Below are 22,744 nucleotides of genomic sequence, written 5' to 3' on the forward strand. Positions count from 1 at the left end.
TTAAGTAATTCTTGATCAGTTTTAGTTTCGAAAAACTCCTCTCACAGGTAGCAACACTAACAGCAATTGTGAGGAAAATCCTCAGCATTATTACTATATTTGGAACCGAGTTCCCAAGGTTATACTTTTGAATAAACTGCAAAAGTTCAAGGGGGCCTTCTTTCCACGTCTGTATTCTGTCTTTAATAGTTATAGCAGCAACAGCAACAAAATGCTGAAGTCTTTTTCTCTCAACGAGGAACTCCTCTTTATCAATGTCGTCGTGATCGTGATCTATTTGACACTCATATTTATCATCCAAAAGATTCAATGGGGTAAGGAAGGCATATTTCTCAGCAAGTTCATGAAGCTGTTGAAATCTCAAAGTTATTTCTTGGATCACTCTGTCCAGCGAAGAAAACATTTCTCTCCTCAATTCAATGTCGTATGGCAATTCAGCATCTCGTGATCCTTCACCAAACATTTGTTTCTTCTTTTTGGGTCGACGCTGACGCTCCATGACTATCCCCAGATCATTGCAAATTTCTTTGGCATAGTTAACTCCATTACTCACTAGCTTGTCCCTGTTTTCAACTAGAAATTTTTCTAATGCCCTGAGTTTTATATCACATTGTTGTATGTTCAAGCCCTTGGTTTGGAGGTAAGTGAAACAAAATCTTAATATTTAATCTCAGTACCGCAGCAAAAGTCACATCAATATTTTTTAACCAATACTTTAATATTTCTTACCTTATAGTATTATGTCTTCCAACGAAGTAAATAACTGGATCGAAAACACAAGAGAACTTAAAAGTCGTCTAGCCTCCCCTCGTCTTGTCACGATGGAGACTTGTGCAGAACTGAAGTGAATTGCTTGTAACTGGTGGATTGGTCGGCTGTACATGAACTGATATGACCCGAGACTGCATGGTTTTGCAGCTACTGGAGACGTTAATCCTTCCCTTTGTATCGGCGGCAAGTTAATCCTCGTCGTGTCTGACCTAACACCTGACCCACACCACATGAGCTCACTGGCGTACTTGTTTGAAGTTGTTTCCTTAATCCTCAACAGGTTACAGGTTGTGTGTGTGGCGGGGGGCGCATAGCAAGGGTGTAGCTCATGACGTGGCCGTGATGATGTGGGTCAGGTGTTAGGTCAGACACGACAAGGATTAACTTGCCGCCGATACAAAGGGATGGATTAACGTCTCCAGTAGCTGCAGATATGGGTGATGAGCAGACCCAAAAGTGCCGCCCCCCAAAAGTGCCGCCCGGGGCGGACCGCCCCCCAGCTACGCTAGTGTTCGGTTGGTTCTGTTAATTTGACATGATTACTATTTATTATATCGTTTGACTCGTTGCTTGAGGTTCCCATTAAGTGCTTTATTTTCTGCCAGAACTGGTTCGGTTTATGGTAGGTCACCACGAGGTCAGGTCTTATATAGCGGAGGTAGGCGTGGCTTAATAGTTGACCTCCGTCATGTAAGGCGACGCTGGTTGACCTAGACCACGAGGCATACACTGGGGAATTCGCGGGGTCGGCTACTCAGCGACAAGCGTTTGTAGGGGAGGAACCCACTACACCCTCTTGTAAATTTATTATTTGTATTTGACAGGTTTGACCGAAATAAACTGTATCGTTTTGACGAGGCAGGTTAATCTCCTTACCGGGCGATCATAATGAGGTTAGGTTTTCTTCATGAATTAGTGAATGAAGTATAAATAAATATGTAAATAATGATATATAAATATCAGGTTATGAATACCTCAAGGTTAATATACTTAACCTGTTTATGGCATCTTTGGTTTTCTTTGAATACTGCCTTAGTTATGTCGGTCAGCCCTAGTTAGTGTACCGAATGTCGGTACTGAAAAATACACGCAAATTAAGGGAGTTGAGTGTCCTTACTCTACCTTCCTTGATTGCAAATGCCCCAGAATTCCAGATATCAGGGTGAAGGGGCCGACTTGTACTGTACAATTAGAACTGCATTTTGTATCCTGGTGGTCCTGCGGTTAGCGTTCCCCGGTCACAGTAATGGGCTCGTGGGCCGTGGGTTCGAATCCTGGCGGGTTGAGGTGTTAATTGTATGATTATTATTGTTTACTTTTTTCGCATGCTTTTCAGATATCTAAATTTCCGGGTTCGAATCCCAAAAAGGCTGTGATATTCCTGAAATACGAAAATCTTTTATCAGTAATTTTTAATTTTATTAACTAGTCACTCAGACTCAAAGTGACAAGTCACTCCAGAGTCGAATCGCAGACACAGAGTCACAGTGAGTCAGCTAATTCTTGGTCACCTGGGCACCGTCGAGAGTGGATAAACCATGGCAGCTTTCCTAGCGAAAATAACGCCTATCAGTTCCCGAATAATTCGTATTTTAGGATGTAACCCAGGACCCATGACACTACAGGGCACCAACACCTATCTCATTGGCACTGGCAGAAGGTTGGTGGCTTTTGGCACACTTTTGGCTTTATTGTTATTTGATAAATATTATTATGTCGAAGTTGCAGTTTCTGGGCACCATTAATTAAGACCACTACACTAATCCTACTTTATTCTGCATAACCGTCTCGGTCCAACGAATTACCCAAAAGTACCCAAAAGTATATTAAATCAGGGTAAAATCTTAACGAATATATGTTTTACATCAATAAAACCTGATTAATAATGTTTTCATTGAAATATAGTCAAAATAATGAAGTAATAAACAGCGTAAAACGCTAAATTCCAAAGAGTCACCTATCCAAAATGGAGATATAATTACCGATGTTTCTGTTACTTTGGGGTATTTAACATAGCTGTAGGATTTTCTTTTCGTTAGGTTAGGTTAGGTTAGCGAAGTGCATCCCGATGGATCTGAGTTATCTCCCTTGTTCACGAACTCTGGAATTTAGCGTTCGTCAATACTGAAAGTTTTTCGCTGTTTATTATTTCATTTTACAAATTATTTTTACAAAATTACACTAAAAATATTATTAAATATGTTTTGTGTATGTATAACAAATATTCGTTAAGATTTTACCCTTATTTGCTATACTTTTGGGTACTTTTGGGTAATTCGTGGCTCCCTAACCGTCTAGTGAACAGGAGCAGCTATAGCAGAATTTGTTATTACTTTAGAAGCTGTCACCCGGGGAATCTTAGGAATTTAACTATTGGAATCGGTATTTATCCCCATAAATGAGGAGTGTACAGTTAGGTTAGATAGTTCCTGGGTTATGCGTCTAGATTAGGTTAGGATGGTTAGGTTTGATATTCAAACTGTTTTTGCCATGGTTTTTATGTTTTTTCAACAATTTTGACCTTAACTTCAATCGGAAATCACTAGTTTTTGTGATTTTCTCGTACCTGGAAACCCCCTGATTCCCACTGGGGCGGTCCGACTAATTACCCAAATGTACCCAAATGAAGTCAAATAATGGTCCTACATGAATAAATCGGACTGCCAACCACTTCTCGACTAGTATTTGGTGTCACAAAGTCACAAAAAATTGGAAAACTTAATTTTAACTGAGTTAATAGATCACGTGCTTGTACCGAGGGAGCGAGTAATTACCCAAATGAACCCACATGTACCCAAATGTAGTCGCAATGAAGTCAAATGATGGTCCTACAAGCGTAAATCGGGCTGTGAATCACTTCCCGATTATTATTTGGTGTCATAAAGTCACAAAAAATTGGTAAACTAAATTTAATCTGAGTTGTTAGGTTAGGTTAGGTACATGCACTCGATCTATTAACTCAGATTAAATTAAGTTTACCAATATTTTATGACTTCGTGACACCAAATACTAGTCGAGAAGTGATTGACAGTCCGGTTTATTCATGTAGGACCGTCATTTGACTTCATTGCGGCTACATTTGGGTATATTTGGGTAATTACTCGCTCCCTCGGTACATGCACGCGATCTATTAACTCAGATTAAATTAAGTTTACCAATATTTTATGACTTCGTGACACCAAATACTAGTCGAGAAATGATTGGCATTCCGATTTATTAATGTAGGACCATTATTTGACTTCATTGCGGCTACATTTGGGTACATTTGGGTAATTAGTCGGACCCCACTGGGGTTCCCCACTACTGGATAAGATGGGGCGGTTATAAATAAAATAGTGATTATCGAGGTAAATTTGCATTGTCACACCGTTCACTTTTAGCAAGTAAAAAATGTATTTTTCTAGTGTATTTGTGTGTGTTTAGACCGAATATGACCTTCATTTTTGGCGGAAATTAGCCGTTTTTTTTTTAGCGATTTTTTTTCGTTGACGTTTTCCGAAAAAAAAAGTGACTAAGCGACTAAAAAAAACACTAGAAAAACAAAAACCTAACCTAACCTAACTTAACTTAACTGACTCTCACCATATGATGGAATCACCTATTTCTTACCTTATTGGCCTGGTTCTTGTTCGTCGTTGCATTCTGGGATTCTTACACAACGCCACATATGATGGTCTTTGCGATATTTACATTCAGTCCTGCTCTTAGTACACTTTACTGAGGTTGGAAGAACACCATGCGATCGAAAAAATGCTATAGTTTCTACGTTTTTTTTTCCAAAAACTCGCAATCAGCTTCATATACTTTAAGTGACATCCATCGCAGACTTCCATGGTCGGAACTGAATTTGAATTTCAAAATATGAGACCCAAAATAAAACTCGATTTTGATTGGGCCAAATATACTCTGAATTAAACCCAAAATCATTTTAATTGGTTTCAAAATCAAAAACGCTTTTGATTGGTTGCGTGACGTGTACGGGAACGCATGCGCGTGATGATTTATGAAGGAGACGCAAGAGACACGCAGTGTTGGGTGAGAGGCAGACGATAATGGCGGGAGGTTAATGGAAGAAAATAGAAAATTTTTGGGAAAAGCTATCTCCGTTTTTATACATTTCCGCCGGTAATGTACCTGTAATAGATGAAAATTATCTTATAATTAGACCTCTTATTCGAATATGATAATAGATTAGTGGTAGGAATGAACTGTGTGTAAACGCAATAATACCATTTTCGATATATAATGAAGGTCAAAACCGTTCAAAACACATAAAAAACCATCGTAAAATATATGCTGGATATCTAACCTAACCTAACCTAAAATTCTACCGAAAATTTAGTTCTAAAGAATATAGGTACACTATTTTTTCTGGTAATATTGCAGTTTACAACAACCAAAGAATTCTGGAAATTCACTACACTCGGTCGCTAGAACTATTTTTTCTATGATAATTTTCTTGTATTACACTCCCATTGCAAATTGATGATAAGGAAGTTATTGAAATTTAAAAAAGAATGAAATCAGAGCACCTGTTGCTCCTACTCTGTTGCTCAAATTATGTGTTCGTACGTTTGCTTACCTCCAGTGCATGTGCCGGGGGATGGCTGCAGCCAGTCAAATCCAATAAAAAATCTCCACTTTTGATTCAACCAATTAGCATTCAATATTCGGCGTGGGTGGTAGGATGCGGGACATTTTTAATCGGGTGCAACATGGAGCCATTATGTGCTGCGATTTTGATTATTGGAAGTTTATTGGGATCACCTGAAGAATCATCGCCCCCAGCTTATTTCACCTAACAATTAAACCACCCTAAAACTATTTTAGGAGGATGAGGTTAGGTTTGGATATGTTAGGTTAGATTTAGGTTAGGTATAGAATAGGTTTAGGTTAGGTTAAGTTAGGTTAGGGTGGCTTAATCGTTAGGTGAAATAAGCTGGGGCGATGATTCTTCAGGTGATCCGTTAATTGTATTATCTCATTCTAAAAATAAGGAAACCTTAGAGAACAGAGGAACCCACGACGCATTCTGGTTCCTGACTCAGACTCTGACCCTTACTCGGAGTAAGGTAAGAAATACTGTAACGGTTATTTATATTCTTGTGGAGGCTGACCACACGACTCTAGGGTTATTACATAGTGTTTGAGGGTCTGAGAGCAAAGCCCTCATCCAGGGTTAGGTAAGGCTTATTTTGGTTATATTGTCGTGGATTTCTCCCCTACAAACGCCGTTTGTCGCTGAGTAGCCGACCCCGTGAATTCCCCAGTGTATGCCTCGTGGTCTAGGTCAACCAGCTCCGCCATACATCACGGAGGTCAACTATTAAGCCACGCCTACCTCCGCTATATAAGACCTGACCTCGTGGTGACCTACCTCTCTCTTTTCTACCTACACCAACCAGCAAGCAACACCTCCTCCTCCCTGGCGGCCCTCGCTCCTGCCGGCGAGCATGGCGACCCACAAGCTGTCCTCCTCTGAGCACCCTCACCAACCGGCTCTCTCTACTCAACGCTTGTAACCATGCTGCCTTCCCAGCACCAAGCTGCATTGTACATCCAATACAATATGTATACAGAGAGCACATTGTGAGTTTCCTTTCTCCATCCCATCCTGAGTGTGAACAAAACAACACGTACCCCACAAATGGTGACCCCCGGAGATTCGTACTCACACAGGATGGAGGAGAAACAGATAATGCTCCCAGTCTTCAAGCAACATGGAAGACTGGCTTATCCACCCAGAAGCAGCTCTCATCGGCTCTACAGCTACTGTCTCTACACCACAGGTTAGACACCCTAGAGCAGCACTACTTCTCTAAGCAGACACCAGCTCCTCTTCCTGCCCCAAGCACCACGTCCTACCGACCCCAGCACACCCGTCCTGCCTCAGACGCTGCCCCCGGCCCAGCAGTACCCCCTGCCGCTCCTCCTAATGCAGCCCCTCCTCCCGACGCGGCCCATGCGCCTGAGTGCGGACCCACACACCCCTCTTTTTCTCCCTCAGGTACTCCCTGCTACTGTCCTGCACCCTGCTGCTGTTGTGGACCCAGCTGCTGTCACGAGCCCTCATCCGCTTCTGCTGAGGCAGCCCCTGCTCCTGACCCAGGCCCACACACCCCAGCAGGCGCATCTGACGACTCTGTACCTGCCGTGAGGGAAGCACAACATTCATCACCTCCACACACCCTTTTTCTCCCGCTCTACTCCCACAGATATTGTGTATCTAGACAGTTGTCTCCTCTAGCGGCCGGCTCATCCAAGCCCTCGCCGTTATGGCTCACATGTGGCATGCACCGCTCGTCCTGCCTCACATGTGCCATGCAACCCTGCAGACAACAAGTCTCCTACACCGCCTGGAGGGAAGGGGGATATTGTAGTGGATTTCTCCCCTACAAACGCTGTTTGTCGCTGAGTAGCCGACCCCGCGAATTCCCCAGTGTATGCCTCGTGGTCTAGGTCAACCAGCGCCGCCTTACATAGCGGAGGTCAACTATTAAGCCACGCCTACCTCCGCTATATAAGACCTGACCTCGTGTTGAACACTCTTCTTCTAGCTACAGCCGCAGCAAGCTACACCACCTCCTCCGCCACTGCCTGGCGGCCCTCGCTCCCGCCAGCGAGCATGGCGACCCACAAGCTGTCCTCTGAGCACCTTCACCAACCAGCTCTCTCTACATCACGCTTGTAACCACGCTGCATTGTACATCCAATACAATATGTACAGTATACAGAGAGCACATTGTGAGTTTCCTTTCACCATCCCATCCTGAGTGTGAACCCCAAACAAACTTAACCCCACAATATGGTATAAGTCAGTAAGCACAGAGTTCCAGAAATTCAGAACATTCAATCTATAGAACTATTATGGGGGGGGGACGAAATTCAAAATTACTGATTTCCGATAAAAACGAATGTCAGATTTGAACCAATCGCATCAAAAAGCATCAGAAAAACACATTTTCTTAATCAGATTCTTTGGTTGCTGTAATCTGCAATTTTACCGTGAAGTCAACAAAGAGCATGAGCAATATGTTATGCATTTCATAGATTTAATGATTTCTTTTGGCTTCAACTATATGATGGATGTTGGAGTTGCCGCGGTAGTTATTCCCGGTAAATAGATATGAAGTCGGGATAAAAGTCACATTTTTGGCTTCGATAAAAGTCTGGCTAATATTGATGACTATCCCGACGCATTATTTGCTTTTTTGTTTATATTCTTACCATATATTCATCAGAGAGTTCTGGTATGATAATAATCATTTTTTTGTGTGTGAATTGCTTCATATGGTATATAATTAGGAGAATGAGCACCACTACTTTGTTTTTCTTGGCGGTGATGCGGCGGTACACAGCCAATCATCTCTGATCAACGCCAGTCACCACTGTATGTTTATGAGCCACACGGACCGAGCGGCTTCTCTCACCATATCAAAATAAGTCCTTTCTGTTTAACATGCCGGGGAGCCCAGAGGGTTGAGCCTCACAGCTAGGAAGTTAAGTAAGGTTGGGTAGGTTTCATTGGTTTGATTGGTAAGGTCTTGCAACAGGGCTTCTGCCACTTGTTTTTCTTGTCAACTAAGATTAGGTTAGGTTAAAATTATAAATAACCACTTTTTAACACGTTTTTACAAACTATGACAGTGTTTGCTATAAAACACAGTGAAATTGCAGTGTTTTTAAAATCATTTTCTATGAAAAATCAGCGGCGGGTCAGTCTCAATAATTTTAATTGTTGCCACTAAACGAAATCGAAGTAGAAACTTTGTTTTTATGATGGTTTTTGATGTGTTATGAAAGAATTTGACCTTCATTTCTGGCGCAAAACAATATTTTCTGAAATATGCCCCCACCCTATCTCAGAATCTAGAGATTTGCTATAAAAATCAAGTACAGTAGAAAAGTGTTGAAAACATATAAAAAAAAACACCTTAAAAACATATTTTTAACCAAACCTAACCAACCTAACCTAACCTTACCTTACCAATCAAACCTAACTTAACCTAACCAGAGGGCTCCACAGTCGTTTAATGTTCTGGCTGTGTACCGCCACATACGAATATACATAATTAAATGTTAAAATATCTCGCATACGTAATTTGTGCCAAAAATGCCATTGAAGAAAGGTGTTTAGTGGCAACAAGTGAAAACCTGTTATTAAATACTATTAACTATATAGGTTATGTTATGTTGGGCTAGGTTAGTTTTTTTTATTGAGTCTTTTCTATCTAGACCAAGCCTAACCTAACCTTCATCTGTCTCAAACTAGACACTGATTTAGGTAATATCTGAGAACCGCACTACCACAACAAGGAGTTGTTTGATTTTGTTTATTTTTCCACGGGTGTTCTTATCATTATAGTACAGTATATCAATACCAATACACCTGCATCAGTATTTTAAGAGGCGACATTTACTAGAACCAAATAGAACCTAACCTAACCATCAAAAGACACCTACCTTACCTTCTCGAACTTCCTCAATCGGTAATTTGTAAACAGACTGACTAGACAACAACACGTGCTTATTCAGCAAATTTTTCAGAGGAATATTTACAGTATGTAATTAATTTCTTCAGTTTTTCACGGTGTTTTACCCTGCAATTTCACTCATCCTCCATGCCCTGTCCACTACAGGTGTTTTATGATTGTAGATAGAGAAAAAAATAGATAAAAAAAAAGTTGTCGCTCTTTTAGAATGCTGACTATAATGATAAGAAAGGTCTGTGGAAAAAATTCACGAAATCAAACCAATACTTCTGGTGGTAGTGCTGTTCTCAAAAGTTACTGTAGGTTTTTTCTTGTTACTTTTTCCTACATTATGAATATTTTCAATAACCAGTAATTGCCCATATACTCAATAAATAATTTTTCATTCATAAAATAAAACAAACTCAACAATAGGACCTAACCTAACTAAAGGTAATAGTTATAATGTTTCTTATATTTAAACAAATAAAGAACCAATGCTGAGATTTATGAAGAAAATGACAGACATGGAAGTTGGTAATTTGGACTCCTCTCCTCAGACATATGGCATAAAGAGCAGGGGCATCATTTGTGGGGGGACTGCTCCCTCCCAATCTTTCTAAGGAGCCTCCACATTAACCATAATTAATTAACAAATACGTAGATGGACTCCAGATGCTAACTTTGACCCCCTCTTAAAATGAAATAATGCTCCTGGTAAAGAGCAGAAATGTGATTTTGCAAAATGTATTTGTGCATTTATTTTTTCCTTGAAGTAAGAAAGGATTTTTTTTATCATTTTTACCACTTGTCAACTTATTGACCATTTGGGAGGTCTCTCCAGCATTATAGTGCATTTTTACCCAGCTGAGAAGAGATGTCCCGCTCCCTCATTAAGAGTTGCAGCTGATTGGCTGTTGCAAATCTGTCCGATTTCGTCCTAAGGTAATGATGTTTTTCTAAATGACTTTATTCATAATTGTTGGGATGACCATTTCTGACGAGAAAGACATTTAGCTAAATTATATAAAGATACATACATTCATTACTCAAACATGAGCTTGTAGGAAGTTTTATCAGAAATATTATAGTACATGAATTAACTGTTAAATTCTAATAATAATAATAATTATAAACGGTTTATTAATAGAGTTGCAGTCGGTGGCTGAAAATATACAGACTTACATTTGATTTAGACAAAATGATATAATATGCGTTGAATACATTTACAGGGCTGTACAGTACTGGTACATAAATCAGGAGTTGTTTATTATTTTAACAATGGATGGGATGGTGCTATTCTTATATCTATCGGTGCGGGCTCTTATGGGCTGAATTTTGTTGTAGTGATGGACTGTGCTAGATGGGTGGGGGGCTGCTTGTGGTAGGAGGTGGCGATGACGAGGGTGGTGCATTAGTTCGCTGCCAAACCTTGCCAGTGCTTGGTGGTGGAGGTCACTGAGGGATGGCATTTAATATATACTTATTTTTACCCACAATAAGGCATACTAAGATAAATTACGTATCAGTAATACTACATTATGCAAAAACTAACATTTTGAAAGACCAGAATCACATTGAAATATTATACATGGCCCCTGAAAGTTGGTGGATGATTGTGACACTGGGGAGGTTGACCGCTGAGCTGTCAGCAGAGGCAGGAAATATGAAGTTGTTCGCAGTCATATTTCCCGCCTCTGCTGACGGCCATGTTATTTAATGTGATTCTGATCTTTTAAAATTTTAGTTTTTGCATAATGTAGTATTACTAATACATAATTTGTCTTACTATGCCTTATTGTGGGTAAAAATAAGTATACTATAATAAATGTGTCTTCCAAAAGCGTGAATTTGTTACCAGGGTTTAACAGTTAATTCATGATAATATTTCTGATAAATTCCTACGTGCTCATGTTTGAAATAATGAATGTATGTATTGTAACATAGAAGGGTCACACTTCCATGTACATACACTGCATTGTCACCTCTATCTGCACGGCTTACTCCACACGACCACCAATCTTCTAGTTACCGAAGGCAACTAATAAGAACATGAGTCAGGAGATTAGTGGAAAACCTCGCCGGCATTTGGAGGCGCCTTCTATGACAGGTGATGTCTGCTCTGACCAAGAAGTTACCGGCAGTTCTACTCTCATCCCCATTGGCTCTTGTTCTCCCTGTGGGTTCTGTCGTGGTGTGACCCACTGTTACCTGCACTGACTGTTCACTTCGGAATCTACTGGCCATCTAGTTATAACGTGTATTAGTACAGCTGAGTACAGTCAACCCTCACTTTACGCGGTCCCACATTCCGCGTTTCCACGTTTACGCGGTACCCTGCCGGAACCCGGGATGCTCACATTCCGCGGTGCGTGTACCCCTTTACGCGGAGTGTGTCCTGCTCGACACTATTTTTAGATTCGCCCCTCCCGCCTCCACCTCCACCTGGGCAAGCCGCGCAGTAAGGTTGTGCAGTGCATGTCTCTGTTGTGTTATCAGTGACGTCATATGACGTATCGGACTGTGATTGGCCACGCATCCTTACCTCCCTCCGCTGCTAGCTGTAATTGGTTTAAAGTAATATGACGTGTCCACCCAGGGGAGGGAGGGAGGGAGGAAAGACGACGCTTGACCTAGCCGCGGCAGTTTCATCCCTCCAGGCCACACCGTGTAATCGTGCATCCATTGTTCTGTAAAATGGCTTCCGCCGGACCACCGCCCCCAGAGAGAAACCTTTCCTTGCCTGGACCCAGCTGCCCTAAGCCCAAGAAGACACTACGTTCCTTAAGCTACGAGGTGAAGTACAAGATCATCCAAGAGTTAGAGAAAGGAACAAGACAAGTTGATTTGGCAGCCAGCATGGTGTGAACGAATCTACGATCCGGACGATAAAGAAGGATGCAGCCAAGATAAAGGAGCACATGAAGATCACAAAGTCTACAGGTGCTTCTATGATCAAGTATTTCCACAACCAGGTGCTTCTCAAGACGGAAAAATTACTTGTGAGCTACTTGGTGCGTCAGGCGCGACGGAACATGGCGGTGGACACTCGCTCTGTTAAGGAGTACGCACGTGAACTGTATGCTGCAGTGTCACGAAAGATAGGAATTACAGAGCCCAAACCCTTTAATGCTTCCTCTGGGTGGTTACAGAGGTTTAAGATGAGGAACAAGATCACCAATATCAACATTGGTGGTGAAGAAGCTAGTGCTGACCGTGCTGCGGCTAGGGAATTTCCTCCATTTTTACGTGAGATTATGGAGGAAGGACAGTACACCGACGACCAGGTGTTTAACATGGACGAATCTGGTCTTTTTTGGAAAAAGCTACCTTCCAAGACCTTCGTTGTGAAGAATGCCAGCAAGATTTGGGGCCGGAAGTTGCAGAAGGAGCGCATCACCGTCCTGTTTACCACCAATGCCTCTGGTACCTGTAAGCTCAAGTTATCGGTGATCCACACAGCCCGCAAGCCGCACGCCTACAAGAGCATGGACATGACCAAGCTAAATGTCCACTGGCTGACCGCACGTAAGGCGTGGATGTTCTCTACACTGTCCCTCTCCTGGTTTGATGACTGTTTCGTTCCCAATGTAAAGAAATTCTGTGAGCAACAGAATGTGCCATTCAAGATTTTGTTGCTGCTGGACAACGCACCAGGACACTCGCCCCTACTGTTAGATCGTCACCCCAACGTAAAAGTGGTCTTCCTTCCTCCCAACACTACGTCTATATTACAGCCCATGGACCAAGAGTTAATCTGTAATGTAAAAGCTGCATTCTCAACTAAAAAATTCAAGCTCCTGAACGACTACACCAACACCAGGGAAGAGTTGCGTAACCTGAGTGACACCACCACCGATAGCAAGAGCGAAGACGACGAGGATCAACAGTTGGCAGAGCAAAAAATACTTTTCAAACAATTCTGGAGAATATTCAACATCAAGAAAGCTGTGGACTTCTTGGTGGAGGCATGGGATCAGCTGTCTGTAGCAACTGTTCGTCACGCATGGAGACATGTGTTGCAAGGCATTCCGGCCGTTAGGCAGAGTCAATCTGTGACTGGTGAGGTTCAGACTGTTGCAGTAGCAGTGGACCTTGCCAGAGAAGCTGCGCAGAGTGTTACAGCTGCAGGCTTCTCCGAGACCACCAACGACGACATCCTGGAGGTGATAAGGGATCCTGATGTGACTACCGACGAGATGGTAGATGATGATGACGTCAGTGAAGAGGCAGGTGGTGCGTCATCCCAAGAAGAACACCGCTTATCCCATAGTAATGTTAGGGGTGCCATCGAGTGTATCGAGAAAGTCAAGCTCCTCCTTTCCGACGACCCTGACGCAAACAGGTATGAAATCTTCACTACCCAGCTGTTGCAGACTATGGAGCCCTACTTCAAGGTTTATCACGACAACATAAACACCAGCCGTCAGCAAAGCATAACAGAGTTCTTCGCCCGCAACCCACCACAGCCAGCCCAAGCCAGTGATAGTGACAGAGGTAGAGACAGTGAAGATGACTTTGAGGGATTTGTCAGGGAGGCCCTGACAAGTGTGGATGACAGTGATGGTGACTCACCTGAGGGCCAGTAGCCTGCCCTCTGCCTCGGAACCAGCCTCCATCCCCGTATGCCGACCCATCTCTTCTACTAACGTAAGTGTTAAACCTAACTTTTACTTTTCCTAACCTAACCTTTATTTTTCCTAACCTAACTTCTTCTATATTAATTGTGTGTGCATACCATCATAAAGTTAAGATAAAATTTTTACTACAACATAGTTGTGTGTCGTCAAAAAGTGGAGTTTGGGGGTCGGCCCGGTCTCTATTTCAATTAATCCCATATGTTATGTTATTCACTTTACGCGTTTCTCACTTTCCGAAGTACCCTGTGGGTTGTATTAACCGCGTAAAGTGAGGGTTGACTGTACATGATTTTTCACCCTTGTATATGTGTTTTGTGTTGATTATGTTTTAAGAATATTATTTAAAAATCACTTGCATACTTTTCACGTCTTACGATTTATACTGTGTTGGGTACTGTCATGTCAACCATAAGTGTGCTATCAACTATTCAATTAAGCCAAGTAATGCTGTAATAACTAAAACTACAGTAAAACATAACTAGAAAAGATCACAATACAAACAGATTGTCATTTGTTACGTAATTGGGCATGAGTTTTACAAGGTATTATAACTAAATAATTTCAACCAAAAAGCCCCTAGACGCACTCAGGTAAATAAATTTAAGTTTGGAGATTAAAATAAAAGAAAAGGTTAATGTAAAGTAACTGAAGACATTTGCCTTCTTGATTGCTGAGATTCCGTAACAGTATCTTTATATAATCTAGCTAAATGTCTTTCCGTCAGAAACGGTCATCCCAGTGATAATGAATAAACTCATTTAGAAAACATCATTACCTCAGGATGAAATCGGACAGATTTGCGACGGCCAATCAGCTGTAACTTTTGAGGAGGGGGCGGGGCATCTCTTCTCGGCTGGGAAAAAATGCACTATAGTACTGTACAGGAGTAGACTGGGTACCAGGAAACCTGTGATGTTTGGTAGGGTCTCTCTGGATAACACCCATCTCACGTGTGTTTGGGCCGAGGCTCGAACCCTTGACATATTGGTGAGAGTTAGGCTTTTTACTGTTGCACCACCGCTGTACATTTGTATATTAAACACAAACTGACCCTAACCGACCTTCCTAACATAACCTAAGATAAAGTCAACCAAAGATGCACTGACCCCACCCTGTGATTGTTACATCTATTTTTGGCTGTATCACTGTCAGGATAAATACTAAACACACCAAAGCTAGCATATTTTATAATAAACTATTCATCATTATTTTAGATCATGGGAAGTTTCCAAATGTTCAAATATTTGCTTAAATAATGAAGAAAATTTGATGTGAAAATCATGTGGCAGCTGTGCTTGTACAGTAATACCTCGGTTTAAGTGGTTTTACGTGGTTCTCCTTTACGCATTTTCACATTTGCGCGGTCCCCGCCAGAACCGGAAATGCCCAATTTACGCTGTGCATCTACTCATATATGCGGGTGAAGTATAATTTTTTTATTTAGCTCATAAAATTCATACAAATTACCTGGCCAGAATATAATTTACATTGCTGGAATTCTTACAATATGATGATCATTTTGAATATAAACATCATGGATTTTGCATTAGACATACAAATTTTAGATCTAATGTAAGAATTTTGTTTACACAGAGCAAATATGTTATCTTTTGTGCAAAATGTATGACATTTATATTCAAAATATTCCTGGTCTTGCATGGAATCCAGCAATGTCAATTATATTATCCTAACTTTAGTCTGAGGTATTATTTATTACTAAAAATGTAAATATACTGTTTTAACCCAAACATTTCTCTGGTAAGGAGGGAGGGACCCAGCGAGCGTGGGAAGAGGGGAGGAGCTGGAGGTGGGGTATTTTGATTGACAGATAGTGTTTGGGTGAAGTATAATTTTTTTATTTACTGAAGATATTTGTTTTAGCTCATAAAATTCATACAAATTACCTGGCCAGAATATAATTTACATTGCTGGAATTCTTACAATATGATGATCATTTTGAATATAGACATCATGGATTTTGCATTAGACATACAAATTTTAGATCTATTGTAAGAATTTTGTTTACATAGAGCAAATATGTTATCTTTTGTGAAAAATATATGACGTGTATATTCAAAATATTTCTGGTCTTGCAAGGAATCCAGCAATGTCAATTATATTATCCTAACTTTAGTCTGAGGTATTATTTATTACTATACCTTAAAATCTAGTGTTTTCACCCAAACATTTCTCAAGAGAGGGAGGAGCCAGGTAGCGTGGGAAGAGGGGGAGGGCGGGAGTTGAGTCCATTATTTGAATGAACATTAACCTGGCGACTGTATTTCTCTTAAATATTAATTGTGTGTGCATACCATCATAAAATTGAGATGTTATTTTTACTACAACATAGGTATTGTGTCGGTATTGTGTGGGAAAAAGTAGAGTTTGGGAGTCGGCCCAGTCTCTATTTCAATTAATCCCATGTATTCTGTTATTCCATTTACACGTTTCTCGTTTTACGCGGACCTCCCCGGGTTCAAATGACCGCGTAAATCGGGGTATTACTGTAGTTGAGTTCCCAATTCATTAATATAATTTTCTTCATTTTTTAAGCAAATATACAAACTTCCCATGATCTAAAATAATGATGAATAGTTTATTATTATAAAAATGCTAGCTTTGGTGTGTTTAATATTTATCCTGACAGTGATACAGCCAAAAATAGATCTACCAATCACAATCACCTTTACACACAGCCTGACTTTACCAAATACTGCCAGGTAAAATTGTGAGTACAAGTGTACAAGACCCAGGGTGGGGCTAGTTCATCTGTGGTTGACTGTACTTAACCAAATAATGTAATACAGGCATCTCCCGCATTACGGAAGGGTTCCGTCCCTGGAAAATTGACCGTATAGTGAAATTCCGTAACGCGAAACCCATTTTCCCATTGATTTCCATTATAAAACTGGAGATGCGTTCCTACGGAATTTTTTTAGGCCCCAAAAACGTAATTCAAGCACTTTTATGAATGAAAATAAACATTTATAAACACATACAATACAGTACATTAAATAATTCATGATATACATGTAATATGAAGAGAAATACAGTTGGAATAAATAAAAATATTGTACTGTACTTACCACAAAAGATGTTGACTGCTGCGTGAGGATTGGTGGTACGAAGGAAGTTATTGGGAGGGAGAGGGAGGGGCACTACTCTCTTCTACCCTGCCCTGTATTTCATCATCTGCTTCTTCATCTGCTTTCACCTTTTTTCTGAATAACTCATCCAAAGTTGTTTGATATTTACGGCGCACCTTCTCCTTGTACAGCTCAGTGTAGGAACTGAGAGCAATGTTAACTGCTCTTGCAATCTTGATGTTCCTTTCACGGTGGGGATCGTTATCAGCAAAGATTTGCAAACTCCCTCTATTAGTGCAAATGCTTTAGACATATCCTTTGTTGTCAACTGAAGTGGGGTGGGTGGAGATTCTATATCCTCTTCTTGTCCTGCAGCTCGCTCTTGTTCCAGCATCATCAGATCTTCACTAGTCAAATCTTCTCTATGGGACTCTAGCAACTCAACCACATCATTTTCCATGACTTCTTCAAAGCCTACATTATTTGCAAGTGTCACAATGTCTTGTTGAACTTTCTGTAGACTTTCAGCCTGTGAAAAACCTTGAAATTCATGGACACACTCTGGCCATATGTTTTTCCATGAACCATTCATAGCTGAGGTTTTCACTTCATCCCATGACTTGGCTATATTATCCACAGCATCCAAGATGTTGAACTTTTTCCAGAAGTCCCTAATTGTAGGTTTATCCTCCCCATCAATTGCTTTTATGAGCTGCAAAAAAGTTTTCCTAAGATAATATGCCTTAAAGTTAGCTATCACACCTTGATCCATTGGCTGGAGCAAGGAAGTTGTGTTCTTGGGGATGTACTCCACTCACATTATCAGAAAGATCATTTAAATTTACTGGGTGGCATGGTGCATTGTCTAAGAGGAGCAATGCTTTATTAGATATGTTACGCCTGGCATTATATGTTTCTACAGCAGGGCAAAAATAGTTAGTGAACCAGTCTTGGAAAAGGGTCATAGTCATCCGAGCCTTCTTATTGGAATGCCAAATCACAGGTAGATTAGACTTGGCATAGCCCTTGAGAGCCCTTGGATTTTCTGAGTGATACACAAGTAGGGGCTTTAATTTCATGTTACCTGAAGCATTTCCTCCCAGAAGAAGTGTTAAACGATCTTTGGATGCTTTAAAGCCTGGTGCTGATTTTTCTTCAGTGGAAATAAAAGTTCTAGCACGCATGCGCTTCCAGAAAAGCCCAGTTTCATCAACATTGTACACTTGTTTTGGTGTGTAACCTCCTTCATCAATAATTTTCTTCAGCTCAGCAGGATATTTATTAGCTGAATCTGTATCAGTACTGGCAGCTTCACCTCTCATTTTTATGTTGTGTAAATTAAGGCGCTTCTTAAACCTTTCAAACCAGCCTTTACTAGCCAGAAAAGGTTTAACCTCAGAAGATGCACCTTCCTCTTCCTGCAAATCATTATATAAACTTGTGGCTTTCTGTTGAATAACCATAGTGTTTAGTGGCACATTGCGTTTAGTCTGATCTTCAATCCAGACATTCAGGAGTCGTTCCATATTTAGCATCACATCACTTCGATGAAAATACAAGGTTCAAGCAGTTAATGGAGTAGCAGCTTGAGCACTTGACCTAATTTTGTCCTTATTATCACGGATTGTTCCCACTGTTGACGTAGCAAGACCTAATGTTTTTGCAATCTGGCTAAGTTTTTCTCCAGCATCAAACCTTCTTAAAACGTCAAGTTTAATATCCAATGTTATGCCTTTGCGGCTTCTTTTTGAACTACTGTGGTCACTTCCACTTGATGGCCTCTTTCCAGTCATCTTGAATAAGGGTAATGCACTGTACTGTTCTTACTGTATGTTTGTAAAAGTTAAGTCAAACTGCTGGGGCTTGAAAAATGCACGCACACTGGATGTAAACAATGGACTGACCCCTCGTGGCGATGCTACGCTTGGCGGTAGCAAACACCAAGAAATCCACATCAAACAAATTTTCATTTTTAACAAAAAAAATTAATCTTATATATGTAGTGATTTTTTTTTTTAATTGTTAAAATTTTCCCCAATTTCCGGAAGGGCGGATTTACGGGACGTAACGTGAAATTAATGGTAATAATTTACAAATTCCGTAAGAGCGAATTTCCGTAACCCGGGCTTCCGTAACGCGGTGGATGCCTATTTGACGAGAGTGTTCTGGCCTTTACAGTTACCTGATGAAATTTCTCCATAGATGATAAAGGGTTTCTTACCTCAAGACAACAAAAAAATGCATGAGGAATACATTTTGCATCACTTCATTATTAAAAAAAAATCCGTGTGGAGGAGTAACACTCAACCCGACATATTTACACATATTTACCTCTTTTGGAACAGTTAATAGTTCCTTCTAATCAGAGATTGTTGTGTTCCAGATTTTTTTTTTTTCACGCACGTGGGGTGGTATTCGATGGTCAAGTAGCAATTCCTCAAATTCTTTTTGGTCTAACATTTTCTCTCAAACATAGTGAACAGATTAATTGAACAACCAGAACAACAACTTTCCTGAAATTATTGTGGTAAGAAATTTTCAATTGATTACGTACAGTATTATAAAAAAAATTGTACCATTGACACCCAAAATGTAAATTTACATTCTATAGCTAGCAAGTAGCAAAATGTTCTTACAATCTGTAACTTTTCATTCATGAAATAAAAAAAAATTAATGTATCAGACCTTACATAAAATACTGTACTGTACTCGTTATATTTCATATACTACCTGTATTATTCTTCTAGAATTTAATAAAATTCCTTTCTGTGAAAATTTTTTTTTGTCTGAACATGGTACTGGTGGCAAGGCTGTGTTTGACCATCTTCCTCTGCCCATTTTTTAACATCAAAACTGCTATGTTGCTAAACATATTCCTCCTGTAATTTGTGTATGTTTCTTGAGGTAAAAATTATTTTATCTTCTATTGAGAAATATTGTCAACTAACTGCTAAGGCCAGTCCACTCATCAAGTATTATTACACAAAATAAAACCTTTCACTCCGAGGAAGTTAGGCCAGGTTTAGTGGGTCAGGTTAGTTTATCTTATCTACAGTAAAACCCTATGATGGAACATACGGGGCTGAGGCCATGCCAACTAATAAAATTTGCAGACCTATTTGTAATGAGTCTGCAGTATACTGTATACATAATGAAATGAAGAGTTGCATTAGGTACTTAAAACAACAAGGGGCAATTTCCAAGTGAGCTTGTAAGAGGCAAACGAACTGTAAAGTACAGGTAAACCTCGGGAAATGACATTCGACATGCGCACCGTGAAACGTCAACAAAGGCTGTGAGTGAGCTCTCCCTACAATTCCCAATTCTGATGAATTTAGTGAGACGACTACCTTCAGTCTGTTTAGAGAACTAAAGTGGAGCCCAGTTGTAAGCACAGTGTCGCTTGTGAAATTTATAGTTGCTGGATTTAGACAATATTTTAGATAAAATATCTGACTTCCTGCCTGGACCCTCTGGTCGGTTATATTCGTATCTGCGCATGCGCAGTGCGAAGAGCGTGACGTTGAATGACGTGGTAGTGACGTCGTTGCCTCTCCATCTCGCCTGTGTCCGAACACAAGCATTGCACAATGCCTGGGGAGAGTGGTGGGCAGAAACCTATGAAGGCTTTGGCTAAAGAAGAAAAGATTGCCCTACTGAACAACTTAGAAGACGACCTGAGGCTTTCAAGTAGTGAATCAGAAGCAGACAATCCGCGGCCAACAACAATAGAAGTGATAGACAATTTTCAAGAAGTGATTAGTAAGAAAGAAAAGAAGAGGAGGCCAGAGTTGGCGAAGAAGAGTGAAGGAAGTGACAGTGATGAGATCATGAATGATAGGAAGAAAAGGACGACACACACAGAAGGAAGCAGAAAGAATTTAACTGGGAATAAAACACAGCAGGTCTTGACTGAATCCAACACCCTTCAGGAGTCAGACCCCAGTGATTATGACAGTGACGGTAATGTTTCTATGAGAAACACTAGCCACAGTAGAAACAGCAATGCCATGGACCCTATCACCCTGCCCTCTGCCAAACAAACAAGTAAGCTGAATCTCCACTTTCCCAAGGACTCATTAAAATCTGTCGAGGATCGGTTTAATTGGATGATGAAGTACTGCAGACAGCATGGTCCCAACATTCAATTCCGACAAGGTAAGAACCGGAACTTTATCAAGTGTCAGACTCCTGAAGTCTATAAAACCTTTAGTACTGTTGGCTTTGACGGGGTTGTCCTAGTGGCCCCTCCAGCAGACGCTGATGAATGTTGCCACATCCTAGTGAAACGATTCCCCCTATATGCTGACATCGAAGATGCACGTGACTTTAATTCTAATATACTCAGTATACGTCGACATTACCGGGGACACACTCCACAAGCTGCTGTTATTGTCAAGTGGAAGGGAAGGGTATGTCCAACCACTGTGGAAGCCCATCCAATCCTTCCACCACTTTATGCAGAGCCCTATCATCCTGGGCCTGCTTTTGTGTTCTGCTCTCATTGGGGTCACCTTCACTGCCTGCACGACGTGATCGTCCTAGATGTCGCTTCTGCTCACGTAACCACAACTCCCGCCTGTGCCCAGAAAATCAAAGACCACCTTAATAGGGGTGTGTGGCTATGTAGTTGAGCCCAGTGCTGTAACTGTGGCGGCCGGCACAATGCTGACTCACGGCAGTGCCCCAGTCGCCCTTCTGTCCCAGGGGAGAGGCCTCCCCAAGGGCTGCGTCTACCACAACGCCCCCCTCAGTCTACTGGGTCACCTGCCCCTGCCTGGCTTCACCAGGCTGCACCACAACAGCACCTACCATTCCCTAACTCAACCACTACTGAGCCTCCTCCCTGTCTCTACTCTGACGCTATCAAGCCTCATGTTCCCACCAGTTCCCCCCCACAACCCCGTCGCTACTCTGACGCAGTCAAGCCTTGTGCCGTCACTACCCTGACGCTGTCAAGCCTTGTGCCGCCACCAGTGCCCCCCACAACTACCCTGACTCTGTCAAGCCTTGTGCCACCACCAGTGCCCCCCCACAACCCCTCTCCAGTGACATGACACAGATCATGTCCCTCTTCCAAGAATTTACCAGTCATGTTGAGAAACTCTTGGTTACACTCTGTACCGCCAACTCCTGCCCTTTGCTGCCACCCAGGAAAATTGAAGCCCACCTGCACCCTGACCTCTATGGTTTTCGCCCCGGAAAGAGTACTGCTCACTGCATCGCTCACTACATGGCAAACACCTCCGCCAAAACCTCCCTCTTCGTCGACTTCAAGGGTGCTTTTGATAAAGCCAACAGTGAAGTGATCCTTGAGGGCCTCACTCACATGGATGTGAAGGGCAAACTCCTCACGTGGATTGCTGACTACCTCTCCCATCGACAGGCCCGTGTCCGTTTTCAGGGCCACTACTCTAAGATCAGGGACCTTGATCTTGGCACGCCTCAGGGAGGTGTACTCAGCCCTACACTCTTCAATGTTCTCATGAACTCCATCTGCCGTCTCAACATCATCTTTGCTGAGCGCGCCCTAGACGGTCACATCATAAGCTACGCTGAGGATATTCTCCTCCAAATTACTACAGTGCAACATGAACAACCTATACTCTCCACGTTCGCCCGGACCTGTCAAACACTCGGGCTAGTCATCTCACACACTAAAACCAAGTTCATCTCACGCTTCCGGCGTCAGACACCACTGATTCTGCAAGGACAAGACATCGATCAAGTACGCACCTACAGGTACCTTGGTCTACCTGTGCGAGCCACTACCAGA

The 22,744-nt window shown here is 41.5% G+C and overlaps 1 protein-coding gene across 3 annotated transcripts in view; it reads left to right on the plus strand.

The window, feature by feature from the left end:
- Window positions 1–2,184: 2,184 nt before the first annotated feature.
- LOC121855298 (endoribonuclease LACTB2-like) overlaps window positions 2,185–22,744 on the plus strand; it is a 100,620-nt gene continuing 80,060 nt past the window's right edge. Inside the window, exon 1 of one of the 3 annotated variants that reach the window (XR_006086767.1) lies at window positions 2,185–2,431. Coding sequence is in view for 2 of the 3 variants with exons in the window: in XM_042350176.1 (XP_042206110.1) it covers window positions 2,310–2,431 (122 nt within the window). In the remaining variant the exon portion in view is untranslated. The remainder of the gene's footprint in view (window positions 2,432–22,744) is intronic. The other 2 variants (XM_042350176.1, XM_042350177.1) reach the window with 2 other exon arrangements.

Source organism: Homarus americanus, unplaced genomic scaffold (assembly GCF_018991925.1).
Source record: "Homarus americanus isolate GMGI-L3 unplaced genomic scaffold, GMGI_Hamer_2.0 scaffold42050, whole genome shotgun sequence".
NCBI classification, from domain to species: domain Eukaryota; kingdom Metazoa; phylum Arthropoda; class Malacostraca; order Decapoda; family Nephropidae; genus Homarus; species Homarus americanus.